Consider the following 22,979-nt stretch of genomic DNA (forward strand, 5'->3'; position numbering starts at 1 on the left):
AGACCCTTCAGCAAGTACCAGCCATTTAGCTAAGAAAGGAATCACTGCACACTGAAATAGTCCCTATGGCATAGAAAACACTGCACACTGGAATAGTCTCTATGATATAGGAAACACTGCACACTTAAACAGTCCTTATTGTACAGGAATTAGGAACCTCTTTGGAGATTAAAAAAATATACACAGAGAAACTTTAAACATCATAAGAATGGAAAGGTTTTTTTATTTTTAAATCACAGAGAGATGGACTCTCAAATATTGCAATGTATGCTTCTAGTTGATAAAAGGCAGGTGCTGACATGGACTGAAGTGTCTTAGATTATAGTCCAGTGTGTGTGTGTGTGTGTGTGTGTGTGTGTACTGGTCTAGCCCTAGTGTGTGAAGATTTTGGGTTTTGAGGGAGAAAGGGACTCCAAGTGGAGAAAACAACCTGGTTCAACCTTTGAAAGAAGAAGATCAAACTCATGTTCCATGGCCTAGCCAATTGGCTTGGCTACAAACGAGTGTTCATATTGTACAGGGTCAGCATTTGAGAGTTAAGTGCCAAGGAGATTAGTGAAGAATGCTGAGCTGAGTGTCAAAGTCACACTGGAGTTTTCTTCAAACATGTGTTCAATAAGTTCAGCTTTAGAAAGTCACAGGAACAAAGCAGGTATGAAGTGGACAGAAAGCAAAGAATGGAAGAAAAATTCCATTTACTCGAAAGATGTAGGCAAGTGTACTTAGAACAGCAGAATGTAGAAGCGCCATTTAGAATACCAATTAAGTGTTCTGTAAGAGTTTTATTAGGAAAGAGGATTTTTAAAATTTAATTTGAACTTTCTGTCTCCAGTGCAGAGTAATTTGTAACACAAGCAACATGAACAGACAGAAGTAATATGAAAGTAATATGAACATACCGTATCGCCACATTGCTGACTTGGTGACAAGATTCCAAGCCTGGCTGACCATTTGGAGCAAAGGGGAAATTCTATAGGCTAGGACAGTTTCTAGAGCACAGCAAAGATTACAGAAAACACAGTGAATTGCATGAGAGTTAGTGACATTTAGAGTCATTAAAATCTCACTATGTGAACGGGAACCAGGGAGGACACAGAGAAGCAGAACCGAGTCTGGAAAGCTGGGCCTTATGGGTCAGCATGACATCACTGCAGGAGACAGATGAGAAAGGACAGATGAGAGGCCCCTCAGGTGTCAGGGGCCTCTGCAGGGTCATACTTATGGGCTCAAAATACCTTATGCAAATAAGGCTACGCCCAAAACTTAGGGAGAGTCAGACCAGAGGTTTCAGCATTCGAGGTTGTATTTAATGACAAGATAGTACTAAATCATAAATATAAAATTAAATAGGGCTCTATCTGAACCACCACAAAGGCTGGTTTAAGTCCCATATGTGCAAATGATGATTTGTCACAGTTACTCCATACTGGAAAGACAAATCTTGTTTACTCCAGTTTCAGGTTCTTCTGAAATCCTCTTCACAACATTTATTTTCCTGCCTGTTTTATGTTCTTTCCAGTGATCTGCCTGGCTCTTACTGTCCTGAGCATTGTTCCCTATGTTATTAGATTCTGTAGAGCAGCAGAACCAGCTCCTAGCCTGCTGGGCCTCCAAGAAGGGCAGTGCTTCTGTCACGGTCTACAGCCTTGAACTCGTTCTTTCCTCGTGGCTGTTTACTGGCTACTCAAACTGGAAGATGGAACAGCTGCCTCTGAATAAGAACTGTACTGAAGCCAAACAGCTCTGCAGAATATTCTGACCTGCTCCCAATCTTAATGATAGTGAAGAATTCCCAGGAAAGGGGGGTGACTACGCTGAAATCGGTTGTCTGCACGTTCATTTTCATAAGCCCAAAAGCGCGGCGGTGTGCTTCAGAGCAGCTTCCTCTACAAATTCTGCATCCACATTGTCATGTCCTTCAAAGCCACACAGTGCTGGGAAGGGGGTGAGGAGAGAGAGAGAGAGAGAGAGAGAGAGAGAGAGAGAGAGAGAGAGAGAGAGAGAGAGAGACTATGGAGCCATGGCTATTTATAATTTTCTTACAGCTTACTGGGAACATTATTTTATATTTTAGGGAAATGCGTTATTCTGAGAATATGTTGGTAAATTAAGCTTTGGTTTAAACACCTCAAACCCCTTTCGGTCTTCAAAGGTATGTACTCCTTTGGTAATTAGGTAGTACATGCGGTACTCTCTCTAATGAAAATCAACTTTAGTAAGGATGTACTTGTAAGGGGTATTTAAAGAAGAAAACAATACAAAATGTGAGTAGGGAATGACTGGGGTGTCGAGGCAAACTGCTGGGCACAGAGGAATGAGTTACCTTGGTTGGAAGACTCCAGGCCCATGAGAATTTCAATGAAGTAGTTCAGAGGTAGAAATTCTACTGGAAATGATGACTTGTCAGTCATGGAGTTCCGAGGCTAAAGGGGAGAACACTCCCTGTATATGAATTGCTTCTCCAAGATATACCCAACTTTAAACAAAATGATAAAAAAAACATAACTGTGTCTACCTGTGCACATTGAAATGGCAGGCGCTGTGTAAAGAATGCTTACTATCTGGGTTTACGTAGACTCACCTCTTTCTTGTAGTTCTTCAGCAGCTGGGCCACATGGTTCCGTGAAATGATGTTGGAACTCATGGGATGGTCCCAAAGCCGGCAGACCCTCTGGCCAATAAGCTACGTGAGGTTGAAAGGCACAGAGCAAAGAGCATAGGTCGCACAGTGCATCCACAGACCACATCCCTACTCTTAACTTCAAACTGTTATTCTCAAGTGGCTAGCTATTCTAAAGTGTAGAATATTTGTGATTCCTGACTGTTGGAGAGAGGCCACACTCATGAAATATGCTTCTGAAGTTTTCATAAACACTCCCTCCACTGCTACCTTGATGAAAACAACTTTTATATTAATGCTGGCAAATTCCTTTCTTCCTGGAATGATGTTAAACCTGAGATCCTTCAAAGCTGGAGATGAGCATAGCAACCCAAAGCAACACTTTGACTGGAAACTAAAGGTGGCAGGTGTATTTCTATGATTTCTCTTCTGTCTGACCTAGAAACTTTAAGTACCCCAACAATACACGACAAAAGAAAAGTCAGATTTGGAAACCAAACTAAATGTCAACTCTGTTCCTCAGAAAGACAGAGTCTGGGAAAGGTGTGTGCTTTGTCCTCAGGAAGCCTATGACTGAACCACTGCAAGGCAAACCTACCAGGTCCAGAAGGGACATCCTTGTGGGGAGGATGGGCAGGACCAAAGGCCCTGGTGCTCACAGTGTGTAAATAGCACACAGGGCTGGCCAGGCTCTTGGGTCAGGAAGTTTGCAAAGTCAGAGGTTTGAAAGACCTTGCTGTAGAATTTCATGTTTTCATGATGTTTCTGACTCCAAGAGCTAATATCCCCACAAAAGAACAAAGAGTGGGTTTGTAAGGCTTTGTAACCTTTTTCTCTCATGTTTTTCATTCTTCTTTTGACCTGGAAATGTTTTCCTATGCTCAGCTATACAATAGGAGGAGGAAATGCAGTTCTAGAACCTTCTGACCTCACCTGTATTTAAGTCCCTTATCAGTTTAAAAACCAGAGGCACATGTTTCCCTCCTCCCTCCTACTCAGACTCTCATGTAAATAGGAGTGTGGTTTCCTAGGGGATGAAATGAATAAACTATCTTGCATACACTTGTACTACAGCAGGATGCCAGAGAAGCTCACTGGGTAGGCCTACAGATGACAAATAAAGGAGGGCTTAAGAGGAAATGGATTTCAGGATTACCGGAGGGAGCCGTACAATGATGCTGAATTTCAGTTTTTCATTTTTCTCTGAATTGTCCAGATCTACGAAAAAAAAAAGTTGGAGATTAACAGATAAGACAGACATATCCACGTAAATACTGCAGCAAGTTTTAAATCCTGAGTGTTTCCTTCTGAGATGTTCCAACCCTGCATCTGCAGGCTAGTGATGCTTTGAAAGTTTTAGTTGGTAACTCGGAATCAAGGGGCCTTTTACTTTGTAACAGGCTGAAGTAATAAAGCAAATTTATTCACCAACTTAAAGCATAAAGTCCTCTGAAGGGCTGCTGCTGTGTTAAGTAACATTAACAGGAGGAGCGCATGAAGGACTCACATGAGAAAGATTGTGAAGCTGGCCTTAACTGTCAGTCTCTCAGGCTCGCAAGCACAGTTATCTGCCATTAGTTTTTCTTGCATTTCTAGTTGAACTTTAAGATGACAAAATTAATTGGCTAAAAGTAAGCCATTTGTAATACTTGCTTGAAAAAAAAAAAAAAACAAATTCATGAACACAGACTCCCAATCTCTTCTTACCCGAGTACAGAAAACAAATCTAACATCAGTGCCTGGACTCAGAAGTTCTTTAGGGCCTCCAGAAAAGCTAGAGTACTTCCAACTGGCCTGAAGGAATAGTTCCAGGCCATGGGGTGTGCTAAGAATTTGTAGGGCCCAGTGCAGGGTAAAATAAAGTGGTATATGTTCAAATAGTAAGAGCTTCAGTATATACTTCAGAGCATTTGGCTGAGCATTGGACCTTTCTAAAGGTAGCTGGGCCTGTGTGTCACAAACCCAGAAGTCAGTCCCGAGGGTGGCCAGACCAAGACTCACCCTCTGCTTAATCAGATTTGCTTACCTTTCATAAGCCTCATGACCATGGTCTCAGTGAGCAGCAGCACACCATTATCAATGTAGTGCAGTAGGTTGTACAGAGGGAGACAGCGGACCCCGAGGATCGTGTGCAGAGAGTGGAAACCTAGGGTGAGTGGAGCAGAGGCAGACATGACTAGCCAGCATCTCCAGGTTCCATACAGGATGGATTGATCCTGTCAATAAAGCACTGAGCTTGCTGAGGGCCTGGGCCAGCTTTTATGACAAGCAGTTCCTGGTCAGTATTATCTTGCTGTCCTTGATAACAGATCTTCAAATTCCACAGGCCCAAGCTAAAAGGTTGTTGGGATGGGGACCATTTTGCTGAAAGGTAAAAGAAAGATGGGCCAAAGGACAAGTTGTATCCCCATCTCTGGTCCTCTCATAAAGACTTTTAGAGTCTACTTAGACTAAATTATAGAAAAGAAATGTGGATGACATGACCCAATCAGAATCAGAGCTACAAGTCCTCTATGCATACTATCAGTGACAAGGAAGGTTAGCAAGACACATGGAAAGAGATACCAGACCAGGTGAGAATAAGAAAACCCGATCCTTGGAGTGTCAGCCTCTTGAGCATCTTTGGAAAGATCTACACTTAGTGTGCTGAAATGCCAGAGGCAAAAGAGCAGACCCAGGCCAGGATTCTGCTGCTGTTTAACCAGCTCTAAGTAACTGGCCTTTTTGTAACTGGAATATAGCAATTATTTGGAACTCTTATGGTACAGTGTGATTAGCACTGTACAGTGTGGTAGCACCCACTAAGCACTGGCTCACCTGCTCCACACCCAACACTATCGGATACAACTACTAGATTCCCATAGATTCAGATAGGAAATCCAAGGCTCATAGGAGCTGAGAAACTTCCCTGTATCCTGTCAATAGTAAGCAAAACGTTAAAGTAGGCTGAACATAGCCTGTGTGATTGTAGCCTTAGTTCTTAACCAGAGCATCTTGTTACCTCACTACCTAATAGCTGGGTTGCTGTAACAAAATGAACAGAGACCTAATGTGAGAGAGCATGGGTGTACTCAGAAACATGAAGCGATCATTTGAGTTGAAATCTGATGACTAACAGGTAAGTTTGGACAACTTTTACTTAACACATTCTCATATATGGGTAGTAGGAGAGTGGACAAAATACTGACCATCACCACTCCTGTCCACTTTGCTATGTGGTAGAGGTGGCAATAGAGTCATCATAAAAATAAACACATATTTACATGTGACCAGTTCTGTGCTATGTGTACATATAACATGGACCTGATGCTGAATACTACTAAGGAATTTATCCAGGAAACTTGGAGGAAGCACTGAAAGTTTTTGAAGAAGAAAGAATTTTACTTTTGTAATATTACCATGCCAACACACAAAGAGTGGGTTAGACCCATAGGAATACCATGGTCTGAACATGTATGAGAGGGATTGGGGGTGCCAAGGGTGGAAGAAGAGATAGAGACATGTCCTACTTAGGGCTTCTATTTCTCTGACAAAACAGCACAGCCAAAGCAATGTGGGGAGAAAAGTGTTTATTCTCCTAACAGTTCTATGTCACTGCTTATCATCAAAAGCTGCATGGACAGGAACACAAGCAGGGCAGGAACCTAGAGTCAGGAGCTGATGCAGAGGCCTTGGAGCGGTACTGCTTACTGACTTGCTCCTCATTTTTTGCTCAGCATGTTTCTTATAGAACCAAGAACCAGAAGCCTGGGGATGGCACTGCCCATAATGGGCTGGACCCACACACACATTTATCATTAAGTTAGAAAAATATGCCCTACAGGCTTACCCAGGCCCCAATCTAAGGGAAGCAATTTTTTAGTTGAGGTTCCCTCCTCTCAGATGACTCTAGGTCAGGAAGAATCTCATGGTAATATGTACATACTTAACAACTGACTGGATACAGGAATGGCAGCCTGTTCTCAGGGATGTACTCGGCCAAACAAACAGTGCTCAGTGAACTGGAGTTTGAGTTCTGAGAAGTCATGGCATTTTCTCTCTGAACATAGGAGTCATGAACAGTGGGTCACTCATAATTCCTGGCAACATCAGGGATCACATGATGTGCAGATGTTGTCCTCAAATTGATGGCTAAAAACAGACAGCGCCCACTGGGTTACCCAATTAAAAAAAAATTATAGTATTACTCTCTAATTAACACTAATGTTTCATATGGACTTGGAAATTCTTTCGCAGACTAATAAAGTCAAAACTTACTCCCGAAAAAGCATTTATACTAGATCATGAGTCCTATTCCCAGATTCTAAATTCCTTCTCCAATGCTGTGTACATTCTGAACATCCCAACAACCCTTCATGTGCTTCACTAGCACAGTAGCAAGTGCAGTGACCTAGTCACAGCCTCATCTCTGTGTGTCAGCTCTGAGCAGAGCATGTGGCTATAACTAGTCATACGTTTCGTGACTAATCGTTGTCCTCCAGGGCTGCTGGCCTTGCTGCAGCTAGGGAGATCGAGATAATGGAGCAAACAAATGAAAACAAACAAACATACAAACAAAACACCAAGACTCTGCTTGTCATTCCCTCACTCCCTTCTTTTAGCAATCACCCTTATACATATGCATATATAAATTCCTTGTTCATTCTCTCTCTCTCTCTGTCTCTCTGTCTCTCTGTCTCTGTCTCTGTCTCTCTCTCTCTCTCTCTCTCTCTCTCTCTCTCTCTCTCCAGTGCTGCTTTACCCTCTCTTTCCTTGTCACATGAAGAATATACACATTTAATAGAAAAGGAAAAGCCACACATGGTGTAGAAACACACACCTGTAATCCCGGCACTTGAAGAACTGGGAGTTCAAGGCCAATGTTGGCAACAAAAGTTTGAAGCTATCCTGAACTACCTGAGCTACCTGAGTTTCCTGAGCCTACCTGGGTAGGGGGATTGGGCAGAGGGGATTTGGAATGAAGGAAAGCAAGAAAGGTAACAGAGTTTAAAAGTAGCTATAAAGTAAGGGAAAGAAAATGGCATAAACCAGAAACCTGAGGAGAGGTTAAAATCCAGACCTTAAAAATAATAAAAATAAGTCAACAGCAAGACAACATCCAATCTTATTAAACATACCTGCACAGAGCTTTTTTCCCTGAAAAAGACACATGACTAGCCCAGAGTTACATGGAAAGGCAGAGTCAACATCACTAATCAGCAAAATACAAATCAATACTACAGTGAAATATTACCTTCCACCTCTTAGGGTGCAAAACAGAGGTAAGTGTTGGAGAAAATGTGGAGAAATGAAAGACCTTGTGCACTGTTGATGGGACATTAAAATGGTACCACGACTGTGAGAGACAGCACAAGCCACCTCACAGAAGTCAAAAATGGGATCAGCAAAATGATCCCATAATCTTTCTGAGCATCCAAAACAATTAAAGACACTTAAAGGGATTTGTACACTAATGTTCACTATAATTCACAATAGTTAAGATATATACATGCCCACTGATAAACAGGTAAATAAAATGTAAAATACACAGTGTAATGTTACTCAGCTTTAAAAAAGAAAAATATTTTGTCATCCAGGACAAATGAGTAGACCCAGAGGACACTATGGTAGTTAAAATAAGCCAGTAGTCATGGAAGAAACAAATGGTCTAAAATGGTCAGATTCATAGAAACAATAGAAATGTGGTGGCCAAGGACCAAGAAGTTGGAAAAGGGCAGCTGCTGTACATGGACTATAAGAAGAAGTCATTTGGAGGTTGAGGCATGCCTATAGTTAATACTGTATTGACATTAAAGTGTTAAAAGGGTTGATTTCATGTTATATATTCTTCCTATAACAATAAAAACCATAGTGCCAAGTCCTGCTTGGCCAGCGTGACATGGTTCCTACCCCTGGAACAGAGCCAGCAGAGTGTAGCCTTCAATGAGTGATGATGGCTGCTGTGGGCATAAGCCTTGTTTGTATAATAATATGCGTATTTTCATGTTTCTCCTTTGGGGAATGTTCACCCTGTTAAGATTAATGATTCCATGATAATCAGAGTCCAGGAGGTGAGGGTGTATCTAATGTCTTAGCAAAAATGGTAAACTCTGAGACCTTCAGGATAGCCCTTAAGGCTGTGGGAAAGAACTCTGAAAACGTGAGTTCAAAAATATATAATTTATCAACTATGCAAAATATGCAATATGAATTATATGAAGGGCTTCACAGACCTAAAAAAACAAAGGCAGCTGCACTAAGAGCCAGCTTGTCAGGAAGATACAAAGATACAAAAGATTCCTGAGATCAAGGTGAGCCTGGGACAGAGCAACTCTAGGCCCAGATGTAATAGGAATGGCAATCTCAGGTTAGAGATCCCAATTAGCTAGCTTATTGTCTGTGCTTACAGAGGCAGGCAGATATCTGAATTCATTTGCAATGTTTAAAAAAAGTACTTGTTGTCTCTTTCTAAGAATCAAGGGGCTGGGGTCATAGGATGCTGATTCATGGGATAATCAAAAGGAACCAGGGTAATGACTGAATTTATATGTAAATAAAAGACTGGACTTTTGATCCTTAAGAGACAAGTTATCCAAGGAGTTTTTAGAATTGCAAGAGAAAGTTGGAGGGGTGGGGGAGATCTGGAAAGCTGTCTCAAACAGAACATAGGCCAACAGCTTATAACCCACAATTTCACTTCAAGTTTTTTTTTCTTTTTTCTGCTCTCAAACATCCCTTCACTCAGGAACCCCCTCTCCAAGCTGAGGCTAGTCCTTGGCAACACAGTAAACGTAAGGCAGATGTTTATGGTAAATAGGAGCTTATGCATGTCTTACATCAAATACTGAAATGCTGACTGAATCATGCAAACATCATCCTGTGCCACTCTCGCTGGTAACTGTAACTTCTTTCATTTCTCATATATTACCTGGCATGAATTAGTTACCCCACACACTCATGGACTGATCTAACAAGTGGCCATTTACATGAATAACTGTACAAACATGGTAAGGGAACTTTGAAGCCCTATTAGGCCTTATCTTAAAATCCTTAAGGAAACTTTCTGCTTCTAAGCACTTAAGGGCCAGCATAATACTTTATACCAGTCTGCTTCCCCCTTGGTGTTTGCCTTCAAGCCTCTTCAGACAATAAAGTATGAAACTACCAGAGAAGGTTCCCAGGGGCAACCCCATTGGTTCAAGTTCAGCTAGAGACACATATGATAACTGGATAGAACTGCTTCCTAGAGTTGGCAACAGTGGAGCTTAGTAGTCAGGGAAGGCGTGGCCGATAGAGACCAACCTCAAGACTTATCCTCCACCAGAACCAGTTGCTGACACACAGCTACCATCTTGAAGTTCAGTGCTACTCTCCAGAGACCATATGAAAAACAAATTTATTACAGCAAGTGTCAAGAGACCCTAGACTTACCAGGAGGCAGAGGAAAACACAAACTGCTAGCAGCATCCAAAATCCTGGTCATGAGATGAAAGATTTCAAAATCTGCAGCACTGCCATGGTTATTGCTGAGTTAAAAACAACAAAGTAGTGTGTCAGCCAAGCACCCTGTTGGTCCCGAGTACCACATACAGAAGTATCTCTAAGTACCATATATAGAGATCCCTATGAAGTGCTATACCCTGGGGAAAGACTCATAAATGACAGACTTGTTAACAGCCTAAAGCATAGAATCTCACACCATACTCAGTAGGCATTTAAGTTATAAATTATATTCATTGACATTTCTGTCCTTGGAGAGAGCAGGCTCATGTGTGTCTCTCTCCTCCTCAACCACATGCCACAGAGGACAGCTGAAGTAACCTTTAATTCTAAGTATAAAAATAAGATAGATGGTTCTTGGGCTGGTGAGAGCTGCTGTGGACTAGTGTTTCAAAAAGGCTTTGGTAGAACAAGTGGTCATCAGAGTTACTAGCTCTCTGCACACTGTGATAAAGGAGACTGAAAAATACTTGCGTACAGGTGGAGAATCCAAGGATGCACACTGTGTTTCCTCCAACTGGTTTCTAGCAAGCACCAAATGAGATCCAGCTAGAGGGAAAGAGGATCGTGACCCACAGCTCCCAGTTGTCCCCTGAGCTCTGACTACACATCCATGACAGTTGGCATTCAGGCTGTGGTCAGGCCCACTACACAACTAGCCTTTCTGAGAGCAGTTCTGAGGCACTGAAAGCCAAAATGGAAAGACTGGAAAAGTGCCCCCACTATAACAGAGTACCCTCTGTCTACACTGGCAAGGATCCACTGAGCAGCTAACTGGCTCCACCATTCATGCTGGCAGACTTTCAAACATCAGTGAAGGTCAAATGCCAGGGCTTAGCTGCCACGCCTGCCACACCGAGACCTGCAAAGGTGAAGAAAGGTGGCAGGGCAGCCTGGAGTCATGTACAGGAGCTGTGGGAGAGATGACTTTGAGGCCAGGTTCTGTGGAGCTGAGTTTCCCTACCAAGTTAGCCTTCTTTCCAAATCTCCATATCTTTTCCTGTGAGATAGAGGCAAGTTCATTCACAGGGCCACCGTAAAAAGTCACTTACTGGAACCAGTGCTCAACAAACCAGCACTATATCCACCCAAACCAGATGCCATTTGGGCCTTAGGGCTCTATCTAGAAACCTATTCTAATTTTACAAGTTTGTCAGCAGTAGGGACATCTCCACAAGGCTGTCCACCATGGACTAGTGCACCCACCCACATGCAGGTTAAGAGCAGGAAGCCAGTGAGGAAGGCGCTCCATGAACAGCCAAGCACTGTCCTAGGTGATGTGGGATTCTCTGGCTGAAAGCAAGCTACGTGTGGACAGTATCATCAAGCTCTACAGCAACTTCCTTGCACATATGTCCAGACAATCTGCCTAGCCACCCTCTTTAGAGAGGCATAAGATGCATGACTGGTTGCAACTGGTCAAGTTGGGAAAGTCAGGGGCACAACACAGGCATCATCTCTGGCCTCTAGGGTCTAGGGATCAGCACAAAGTCGTGTGCAAACCTGCACGCAACTAGGTAGAGAGAGGAAGAATGCTGGACTAGAAACAGCACTTTAGAAGATGAAACTTAAGGTCAACAGAAAAAGACTCTAAGATGTGGGCGATCCGCTCATTGTCTCTCAGACACACCGCTGAGCTTCAAGCTCTGAAAACTGTTCCCCATGGCTCTGCAGCCGTCACCACTGAATGAACAAACAAACTTACATAAAAATGTCGCAGATGTCATTCATGGCATCTACCACCAGAAAAAAGAAAAAGGTAGAGAGGCTCAAAAATGGTAGAGAAGAATTTGGGTATCTAAAATTAAGTGTCAGCATAAACTGCTCCTGATCATTCCTGAAGACTGTAGACCTCAGGAATCCCACCGTCCGTTGTGAAGTTTCAGAATACTGCCACGCAGCCTTATATATCTGCATTCGTACAGACCCACTTACTAGACTGCTTTAAAAATGGCCTTGTTTAAAAAACATTTCTTTCAGTATAGGATGGTCAGTACCATGTCCTGAAAGCACACCTCACTACAGATCTATCAAGAGGGAGCTAGCGAACTCTGTGCCCTGATTATGAATATCATTATATGACAATGCCCACTCTTTCCTAGCATACTAAAATTATGAAATTCATTGGGGCCGGAGAGATGGCTCAGTAGGTAAGAGCACTGACTGCTCTTCCAGAGGACCCTGGTTCAAGTCCCAGAACCCACATGGCAGCTCATAACCATCAGTATTTCTACTCTCAGGGGATCTAACACCCTCTTCTAGCCTCTGTGGGCACCAGGCATACATGCATACAAAATGCTTGCATATACAAAATACTTGCATGCAAAATAAATAAATGGATACATAAATAAATATCTAAATTTTAAAATTACAAAATTCAAGCCTTTCAATAGATTTTCAACTTTGAAAACAGTCACTAATGACTACAGTAAAAATAGAAAACATTAACATGTTTTGTGAAAAAGCACAGGAGGCTGAAACCCAGTCTCATCCTTTTTATTTACATATGAACAGGTGTCATTAATCTGTATAACACCATCTAATTCATGGCTACCAGGCAATGAGTTGCCATCTCCTAGTAGATGTGGCAGAGGTATGGAGCTGCTGGGCTGGAAGCTTAGTTTGTCTTCCGGAGCTAATTAGGAATTAAAGTGCAAGCTCTCCCATGTCTTTCAACCCTCTTGTACAGAAATCAATACTCATTGTTTAATAAAGAGCTGGAAGTTGCTGAGATGAGCCGTGACCACCTGGCAGCTATGTGTTCCATGGACACAGATCAGCTAGTTAAAAGTACGACAGTAAACCACACTCAGCATCGAGTGTTCTTCGCTGTTTTCCCCACATCTCAATCTATAGCACCAAATAGACCGGTTTGAAGGTGGAAATCTCCAACCTAACCTGAAAAACACAGTGTAGTCCAGGTGCTAGGGAGACGTCTCAGTTGGTAAACCGCCTGTTGTGCAAAAGCGAGACTCTGCGTTTGGATCCTGAACACTATGTGAAAACTCGGGCAGAGCACCTAGCTCTGTAGCTCAGGGTTCGGGAGGAAAGAGGCAGAGACAGGGGGATTCCTGGAATGCCTTGGCCAGCCAGCCCACCTGCATTAATGGTATCCATGTTCAGTGAGCGATCCTGTCTCAAAAACAAAACAAAACAACAACAAAACCAACAACCCCAAAACAAGTCAGGTAGAAAGTGAGGAAGGAAGACGTTTACAGTCAGCCTCTAACACCCACATGCCCATGGGCACTTCACTCAGACATGTACACACGCACAGACATACACCACACACACACACACACACACACACACACACTACACAACAACAATCAATGGGCTCACTGACTACACCTTGAGAATTATACATGAGGCTAAGGGTGCAGTTGAAATTAGAAGAAAAGGTAAAACCAACCAGTTTTGAAATGTAGTCCAGAACCATCTGTTCAATTTTCTTCTTTTCTACACGCTGTAGGTGTCTCAGTAGATGGTCTCTTAGCTCAGACACCATCTGAAAACAGGGCAGGTACTAGATAAGTCACAACAGGCCTATTCACACCTGCAACTTATTTTAATTAGGGCCAGTATTAATATTTGTATCAACATGAAAAACCCACAATCTTAGAAAAGAAACCACCCCTACTCCCCAAAAGGTACATGACTCTCAACTGCCCTCTGCTGGGATAAATCAACGGCTTCAACACTTCTCGCAGGATGAACTTCTTAATCAAAGTCAGAGTCCTTCGGCCCTGATGAGAATCCCCCAAGGAAGCTCGTGTAAGGCTCCAGCTTTGACGTTACAGGCTTGAGATCCACAGAGAGACTGCGCTCCATGGAGAGACTATGCTCCGTGGAGAGACTGTGCTCCACCGAGAGAACGTGCGGCGTGGAGAGACTGCGCTCCATGGAATGATGATGCTCCATGAAGTGATGGTGCTCCATGAAGAGACTGTGCTCCACAGAGTTAGTATGTTCCATGAAGAGACTGTGCTCCACCGAGAGAACGTGCTGCGTGGAGAGACTGAGCTCCATGAAGAGACTGTGCTCCACAGAGACAATGTGCTGCGTGGAGAGACTGTGATCCACAGAGAGAACGTGCGGCGTGGAGAGACTGTGCTCCATGGAATGATGATGCTCCATGAAGTGATGGTGCTCCATGAAGAGACTGTGCTCCACAGAGTTAGTATGTTCCATGAAGAGACTGTGCTCCACCGAGAGAACGTGCTGTGTGGAGAGACTGCGCTCCATGAAGAGACTGTGCTCCACAGAGACAATGTGCTGCGTGGAGAGACTGTGATCCACAGAGAGAATGTGTGGCGTGGAGAGACTGCGCTCCATGGAATGATGATGCTCCATGAAGTGATGGTGCTCCATGAAGAGACTGTGCTCCACAGAGTTAGTATGTTCCATGAAAAGACTGTGCTCCACCAAGAGAACGTGCGGCGTGGAGAGACTGCGCTCCATGAAGAGACTGAGCTCCGTGGAGAACCTGTGCTTGGAAAGGGGCAGTAGGGACTCCTGGAAGGACAGACATTGCTAGAAGGAAGCACCACCCTCTGCACAGCACTGCCCACCTCACAGGCAAAGGTAATGAGTATTCATTCTTGTGTCTGCAGGCTTGTGTATCTACTCGGAGCTCTAGCCTCCAGTCAGTGGTTGGCATTCCCTGCCACCCGGTCTTGTTTCCTTTCTTTATCCTTCCTCTCCCTCTCACTCCTGCCCTCGTTTTCCCCACTCAGCGAGATGTTTTGTTTCTTTCTTTTTTTTTTTAAGCCAAAGAGACCTCTATGCGGTGACAGCTGCTGAGAACTGCACATGGGCATAATAAATACATAAATCTTCCGTCTTAGGTGCTCTGTGACCTCAGCAACAAGACAAATGCCCCTGTATTTCAGTTCCTCCTCGTGAGTGAGCTAGTTCATTGGGCTTTTTAAACAGTTTTCTTCTATGAAATACTGTCTACTTTTCTGCTATTTAACTTTCCTGTAGTGCCTATAAATTAATGAAAATTAATGTCTGGCACAATCCTCAAATAATCCTAACACAAGGGAAGCTAAGGCGGAAGGATCTGGAATTCAAGGTCAGGTCTCGCTTAGACACACAGTAAGCTCAAGTAGACTACTTGAGACATGCCTCATGTCTCAAAGAAATAGAGTAAACTATAAAGTTTAAATAAACTTAAAGGATCTCAGTTCCTCACCTGCATGAACATTTTAGCCCTGCCTTACTTGGGTATGCACATGCATTCTACTGTTTCTTTCTATATAATAATTTCCCTGTGTCATTAAACAGCTTTAATGACTGGATGTATTTAATTTTGTGAAAAGTACTAAAATTGATTTTTTTCTTTCTTCTACGTGTTTCTTTGACTGTTGTAAACAACCCTACACACACATATGCACGGATACACAGGCACATGCATGTGCACACACAGATCTGACAGAAAAGTTTGGATGAGTGTCAGCCACTGGAATAGTGTTCTGTCATTCAGGAGTTTCATTATAAATGGAGGAAGGGGAAATGGGCTTCTTACAGCCACAACTTTTCAGTCAAATTCAGTTCCCAGAAGTGGAACTGGCTGGGTCTCATACTTTCATAAGTTACCACCAAAATAGTGTGTTCTAGTTTTCAGTGTGTGGCATGAGAACAGCCAAGTCCCCGTCCTAAACCTTGTTAATATCATAACTTAATGACAAAATATTTTGTCAATTTTATGGTCAAAAAGAAAAAAAAAAAAAAAGACCAGGCCATGGATATGGCTCAGTGGGTAAAAATGACTGTCCTGTAAGTCTAAAGACCTGAATTTAGATCCCAAGAACCCATGCAAAAACCAGGAGCAGGTGAGTGTATCTGGAATCGCAGAATGTAGGCATATATACACACATGTACTCTTTACCACAGCTTATGATTACATGTTATTCCTGTGACTGATCTCTCTCGTCTGCCCCAAGAGGGCAGAGGTCATCCATGTTCTGCTTGCCGCTGCATACCCATGCCAAGAGTGATGGAAGCATCCATTGTTGAATAGTTAGCATAAAATACTATCAGAATGACCAGCCGTCTGTCCTGTCTACTGTTTCTGGGGACCACTGCCTGGCAGCACTTCAGAAGCCTACAGACTACTTACCAGGCCCATGAGCAGCCGCTGGTGCCTATCTTCCTCTTGTAAGAGGGGTATTAACCTTGGCTCTGAAATCGAACAGAGGAGCAGTCATGGGGGTTAGTGTTCAGGAAGTGGGCTAGAACCACACCAGCCAGTTCTCAACTTGAGCCCCTAACTCTCAAGAGGCCTAGCCGTAGGGATGGCAGGCCTCGGTGGTAGGGCCTCATGCATCCCTTCTACTTCCTGGGCCCATAGAACAGTGGCCATGAAAGTTACTGAGCTGACGGACAATCATTCACTGAGGCAGACAGAGCTGACGGGCACAAGTTATCAGACTGAAAGGACATACACTGAGAGTTAAGCCAAATGTTGCTTTCCGTACTGTGACCCTGCCCTCACAAGACAGAAGGGACAGGCTGGCAGGCTGGGCTTCCCTAACAACCATCCCACTGAGTTCTTCCCTCAGAATCTCTAAGGCCCCAGAACAGGTAGAAGGGCAAAACCCATAGACTGATGCTTCCTCCTGAAAAGGCACGGGTGCTCTAGGGCCCCTCAGGATAAACACTTTCTCCACCCTGCTCAATTAACCCTCTGGATTATGATGAGAGAACCCAGAGTATGTGTTTAACAACCTTAATTTTCAGTGTTCAGTTTCAGGCAATGACAACATTCCTCATGGGAAGAAAAGCACAAGACAGAAAGGACAAGTTTTAAAGAGCCCCGAGACACTGCCCAACAAGATGCCTGCTACCACTACCACGCAGAGCTTCGAAACCTCCCCTAGGCAGCAAGAAAACCTCCCACACTACATAGCTTTCAGCCACAGCAGGAAGATGACCTTGGATCTCATATGTTATGACCTGTCAGGTAGGGTATAGTCCCTGGCTACAGGCAAGGATGGTTGGATAAACACCCCCTCTTCAGGCTGAGGCCAGTTTCCTGTGGAGATAACTCACTTTCATGGTCCACTAGGTGGTAGATACAGCTGTTGAGCGTACTGTTTACATCCTTTCCAAATTAAATTTTCTTTAAGGTCCCACACATATGAAAAACATCCAAGCCCACAAAACAGGAGTAGATGAAAACAGTTTCCTTAATGAAGGCTGGCCTTCATGAAGCATGATCAATATCACAAAGGCCTGGACCTGGGTATACTCACTGTTCTCCCTCAGTTATCACAGAATAAGCCCTTCTTGCCTGTCGAGACTTAATTTAGTTAATACTGGCCTTGGTAAGCCCCCCAAGACTCCCTCTCTCCTCCATGAAGGGGAGGGGTACAGCCTACAACTCTTGTCCCCTACACTAGACCCTGATTAGGTATTCTCTAATCCCTTCTGTCCTTACTTTCCCCTCATGCTAGCCTCAAGGGCAATGTTCAGGCACTTATGGTTGGCATGTGACTGTGACAGTTAGCTCTAGACTCTAAGATGGTGTCCACCCCACAGAACCACACTGCTTATCCAATGGCCCAACTGGATAATTTGCTCCCCTGGAACCATGCCCAGGGCATAAGCTGACGTGAACCAATGGAAGGCAAATATAAGTCAAAGACTGTGTGATCAGACAGTGGAAGAGAAAGCAGCTCCTTCAGGAGAACTGCAAAGTGCAACCACCAGGTACAGCCAGGGGGATGCTCATTAGGTCAGCTGTGAGAAGAGACGGAGGAAACCAGAGGACCCAGAGACTACTTCAGCAAAAACATGCTTGGCAGCCAACCCTGGAGGTCCTGGTGCTAAGACAGACATTGAACTGGCTATGTGGTCACTCTGACAGGGTGACATTAAGAGCTGGTGCCATCTGTTATACCCCATTTTACTGCTGGGAATGATTTTCTTGCCAATCCATTGGTTAGGAAGAACGATGTTGCAAACAAAACACTGACTTTAACACAGGTCTTTTCTTACCCAATGTCCTCCTTTCCATGTTAGAAATCACCCTGCAAAGAAACCATGTGTTATCCACAACAGAAGCATCATCTTAAAAACTTTGAACCACAGCACTATGTAGAGACATCTCTCCTTTAAAGCCCCTGCAAAACCACCGCAGAAACCATTCTCTGGCCACCTGAAAACTTAGAAACTTTAATCAGTGAACCAAACAACACATTAAGCAATTACAAATCTCAAAGCCCTTTAGAGCCAATGACAGCAATTATTTAGAAAAATTGCAGCTCTCAGTTATTGGAAATAACAAGGGCTAAAAACAGAACAGAGGTTGGAATGAGGCCTGCACTTTTAGCTCTCTGAGATGACTCATCTATCCAGAGAATATGCTTTCAAAATAAAAGCAAGTTCCACCAACACAGCTGGCCAACAGCTCCAATGAGTCAACCTACTGTGTCTTTCTTCCTCAGAAGTGCTCACTGATAAAGCCTTCTTTACCATTTCAGGGTGTGTGTCTATAGAGATGCCTCCCACTGGACACGCCAGCACCCGCTGGTCTGTGGGAGGCCAAGGACAGCAGTTCGCTGAGAGTGGAGCACACAGGCAGCCAGCCTCGGATTGCACTTACTTCATTGCGTTGTCAAGAATGTTCCTCACATACATTGTGGATCTTCGTTTGCCCATTCTCTAGGGTGAGAACATGTCAGGGTTATGGAAGGTCAAATTTTTATGGATCGCTTTTTTTTTTATTAACAGCAAGAACAAATAGCAATATAGTTACAGGGTTCAAAAATATCATTTCCCATGTAAGGAGAGCACCTATTTGTTTTTAAAATTAAACTTTATTCTCAAAGGACTCTATACAACAGTAGGGCAGGGGTCCCAGACATGTTTCACCCTATCTCCATTAATGTTTCAATCTGATATAGCTATACTACAATATCAAAATCAGGAAAGGGATATTGTACAGTATGTGCCTAATGCTATCTATGCCAATTTGCCATTTGTGTGGATTTACATGTCACAGTGTACCACCATGAACAAAATACAGGATTATTTCATTTTCCCAAAGAGCTCTCCTGGATGACCAGTCTTTTTACAATCTGTCTTTCTGACTCTTTCTCCCCCTAACCTCTAGCAAACACTGACTGGGGAACAACTAACATTTTTCTAATTAATCTTTTAGCTATTCAAATAACCTAACGATGTCTGAGATACGATGTTCACTGCTCGTCTACTATTAATGAGTCACATGTCTCTTCCTCCCTTTACTCCAGTTTTCCTCAAAGAGCAGACAGTATAGAACAGTCCTCCCGGTCCACTGAGTTGTCACTGAGGTGATGCAGGTGGTGACAGAGGACAGCATGGCCAGCCTTTCAGCTCAGCCTCCACTGCTGGCTGTGTGCTCACCTCTTCAGAGATCAGGTTATGCCACTCTCTCCTCACAACACTGTTGTGATAGTGCAAGTGAGGCTTTGTATACTTGATATACTCCAGGTTGGAGTTCAGCTTTGCCCAGTACCCCTTCAAGCTGTAGACCTGGAGACAAAAACAGCGTTAGCTTGAAAAGCAGGCGCTGTGTCCTCCTGCAGCAGGGACCATGTCTCATTCCATACCCTCTCGGGTGTTGGCATTTCTGAGCAACTCCATCTCTCACAGAACAGGGACACCCATAAGAACGTGCAATTCAAGTGCCTAGCCACTCTTCTTTTCTCTTCCCGTTTATAATAAAAAGAACTACAGTTCACTTCCCAAAACTAAGGACTTCCAAGTTAGTTTGACTCAGCAGGAAGCCAGTATTCAAGGCATTTCCTCCTAAGAGAGTGATTCTCATGACTTGGGTGGTATCACCACACCATGTCCTGTCAGAAATGTGCTTGTAACTCAGAGCAACTGGAACAATCTTGCTTCCCTTCTAGGCTTCTTCATATCCAAAACCCAGAAATCAAAACGATGACGTAAATTTATTTCACAATAATTGTTAAATTCTTCCAAACAGAATTAGTTGGCTTTTAAATCTTTGAATTATTAGTTATTTTACTATCTTGAAGAATATAACAATTTTTAATAATAAAACACTATGCTAATGTATATTTAATGTTGAAGAATATCATGATGATATCTGTAAACATGGCAGTCTGGTGAGTACATCCTGGGATTTCCAGCTTCCTGTCTTCTAGAACAAGAAACTAGACAGGGCACATGGATAGCAGCAGGAGTGGGAACAGTTTACTAAGAGAGGCTACATTTCCAGGGAAGGAAGCAAGCCCGAGCTGGAAGAGGGAGGAGTTGGGAACTCAATGGCAAATGCTATAGGAAACACCGGGGCTTTATATTCTGGTCTATGAGGCCATTCACATAGCACAGGCTGTCTCATGTGTATATCCTTGTCTATGAGGCCATTCACATAGCACAGGCTGTCTCATGTGTATATCCTGGTCTATGAGGCCATTCACATAGCACAGGCTGTCTCATGTGTATATCCTGGTCTATGAGGCCATTCACATAGCACAGGTGGTCTCATGTGTATATCCTGGTCTATGAGGCCTTTCACATAGCACAGGCTGTCTCATGTGTGCTTGTTACAGGTCGACCTTGGTGACAGTGGCCTTCTCTCCGCTGTACTCTCCTGCCTCACTGGGATCAAGTGGTTTTTATAATACAGTCTTATCAAGATAAATATATTTATAAGTATTTGACCAGGGCTAAATACAACATCTGACCTAACAGCTGTTGCTTACTGAGGTGACAGTCTTAATAGAATTCAAGAAAATAAGAGAGCTTATGCTCAAGGGGTCCCATAATCCCCTCAAAACATAAGCTATTGCCTTTGTTAGTGGCTACCCTCCAGAACTTGATGCGAACACCCTATTGCTGAAGACACCACGTATTCAAATCACAGAACGTGGAGAAATCAAGCCTCTACAGACTTGGAAACTTCATTCCTACTGGCTGATCAAATTACCTGAGTGCACGCGATAGCTTCCATCATGTAGGAAGCTGCTTCCTAGAGGATAAAAGCACTCATCAATACTGTGAATCCAGCATATACCACACACACACCCTCAACACTCATGGGGGAGGAGAGGCTGCAAGAGCAAGAGCGGGTGGAGAACTACTGTAAAACCATGTTTTCCAGACAGGATGGGGCCTGTGCACACATGGCCTCACCGCATCTGTGAACTTGAGAGTGCGCAAAACCTGCATAAGACCAAGCCAATGGATCCCCACACGGGTGGGGGAGGGGCTTACAAAAATGCCACCCTGTCTAATGAGCTATCTATGGGCAATCCCTAGTGGATGGGCAAGGGAGTGCATCAGTTGGCTCCAGGGATGCAGCCCTGAGAGGCTGCCCATATTGCTGTGGATGAACATTTTGGCAGCACTGAGAGTGTGTGGTGAGCTTTAAAGAACCACATGAAGTTGGGAGGGGAGTGGTAGAGGATGGGGAGGAGGTGGAGATGTGGGGTAGCTTTGATCAGATTGCATGCTTGAACTGACTGGTTCTGTTCTGTTTTGTTTTTTTGCCAAAGTGACACAAGCAAGAATCATGTAAGAAGAGGGAACCGCAGTTAAGCAAATGCCCGCACCGCACCGCACCGCACCGCACCGCACCGCACCGCACTGGCGGCCTGTGGGTATTTTCTTGATTGAGGGTTGACATGGGAGGGCCCAGGCCATTGTGAGTACTGTGGTCTCGGGGCAGGTAGTCTGGGCCCAAGAAGAAAACAGACTGAGAGAGCAGAGGGTGGAGGCAGCCAGTAAATACGGTTCCTCCACAGTCTCTGCTCCTCTGCTTCAGTTCCTGACTCTAGGTTCCTGCTTTGAGTTCTTACCGCGACTCACCATGATGGACGCTCGCTCACTATAACTGTGCACCCACTATAACTTCGTTCACTATAACTGTGCACCCACTATAACTTCGTTCACTATAACTGTGCACCCACTATAACTTCGTTCACTATAACTGTGCACCCACTATAACTTCGTTCACTATAACTGTGCACTCACTATAACTTCGCTCACTATAACTGTGTGCTCTCTGTAACTGTGATTGCTATAACTGTATGCTCGCTATAACTGTGTTTACTATAATTGCGCTCGCTGTAACTGTGCTTGCTATAACTGCACTCACTACAACTGTATGCTCGGTATAACTATATGCTTGGTATAACTGTGCGCTCACTATAACTGTGCACTCACTATACCTGTACGCTAGCTGTAACTGTGTTCATTATAATTGTGCTCGCTATAACTGTGTGCTTGCTATGACCATGTTTGTTGTAACTCTGCGCTCACTATAACTGTGCACTGGCTGTAACTGTGTGCTCTATGTAACTGTGCACTCACTATAACTGTATTCTTGCTGTATCTGTGCACTTGCTACACCTGTATGTTTGCTACACCTGTGTGCTCACTGTAACTGTACGCTAGTTGTAACTGCACGTGCTATAACTGTGTGCTCACTCACTGTAGCTGTATGTTTTCTCCTCCCAGGTGGCTTTCAGCAATAGTGTTTATCACAGTGCAAATCTTAACTAGGCCAACGCATGTATGAAATTCTTTGAATGCTAAATTTAAAAGGGGGGAAAGAAAGTTAAAAATAAGTGAGAACTTAAATAAAATATACTTCGATCACACACATATACACATACAAATGCTCTAATATTAAACAAAAATGTGGTTGGTTGAAAGGACAACAACGGTTTCACATAGATTTTGGAGTCTCAATAAAATAAGTTATGTGATACTGTATTTTATTTAGAAAGGCCTACACAGCCAATGCCCCTTCTCTCAGAGATGGAAAATCTCAGAACCTTAAAACTGAAATGTATTTCCAGGGCAGATGGGAATGCCGAGGTCAGGTCCCACTACTTAACTTTTCTTCGCTGACTCC

At 43.6% G+C, this 22,979-nt stretch overlaps 1 protein-coding gene across 9 annotated transcripts in view; it reads right to left on the minus strand.

Moving 5' to 3' along the window:
• Positions 1 to 1,285: 1,285 nt before the first annotated feature.
• LOC117707057 (gamma-secretase-activating protein) overlaps positions 1,286 to 22,979 on the minus strand; it is a 94,160-nt gene continuing 72,466 nt past the window's right edge. For 4 of the 9 annotated variants that reach the window (XM_076932134.1, XM_076932131.1, XM_076932136.1 and 1 more), the window contains 5 exons: positions 19,493 to 19,621; positions 18,711 to 18,769; positions 18,104 to 18,135; positions 16,224 to 16,285; positions 13,609 to 14,614 (listed from right to left, as the gene is read on the minus strand). In XM_076932134.1, the coding sequence (XP_076788249.1) occupies positions 13,820 to 14,614; positions 16,224 to 16,285; positions 18,104 to 18,135; positions 18,711 to 18,769; positions 19,493 to 19,621 (1,077 nt within the window). In that variant the 3' untranslated portion in view covers positions 13,609 to 13,819. The other 5 variants (XM_076932135.1, XM_034500383.2, XR_013109693.1 and 2 more) reach the window with 4 other exon arrangements.

This window comes from Arvicanthis niloticus, chromosome 4 (genome assembly GCF_011762505.2).
Source record: "Arvicanthis niloticus isolate mArvNil1 chromosome 4, mArvNil1.pat.X, whole genome shotgun sequence".
Taxonomy (NCBI): domain Eukaryota; kingdom Metazoa; phylum Chordata; class Mammalia; order Rodentia; family Muridae; genus Arvicanthis; species Arvicanthis niloticus.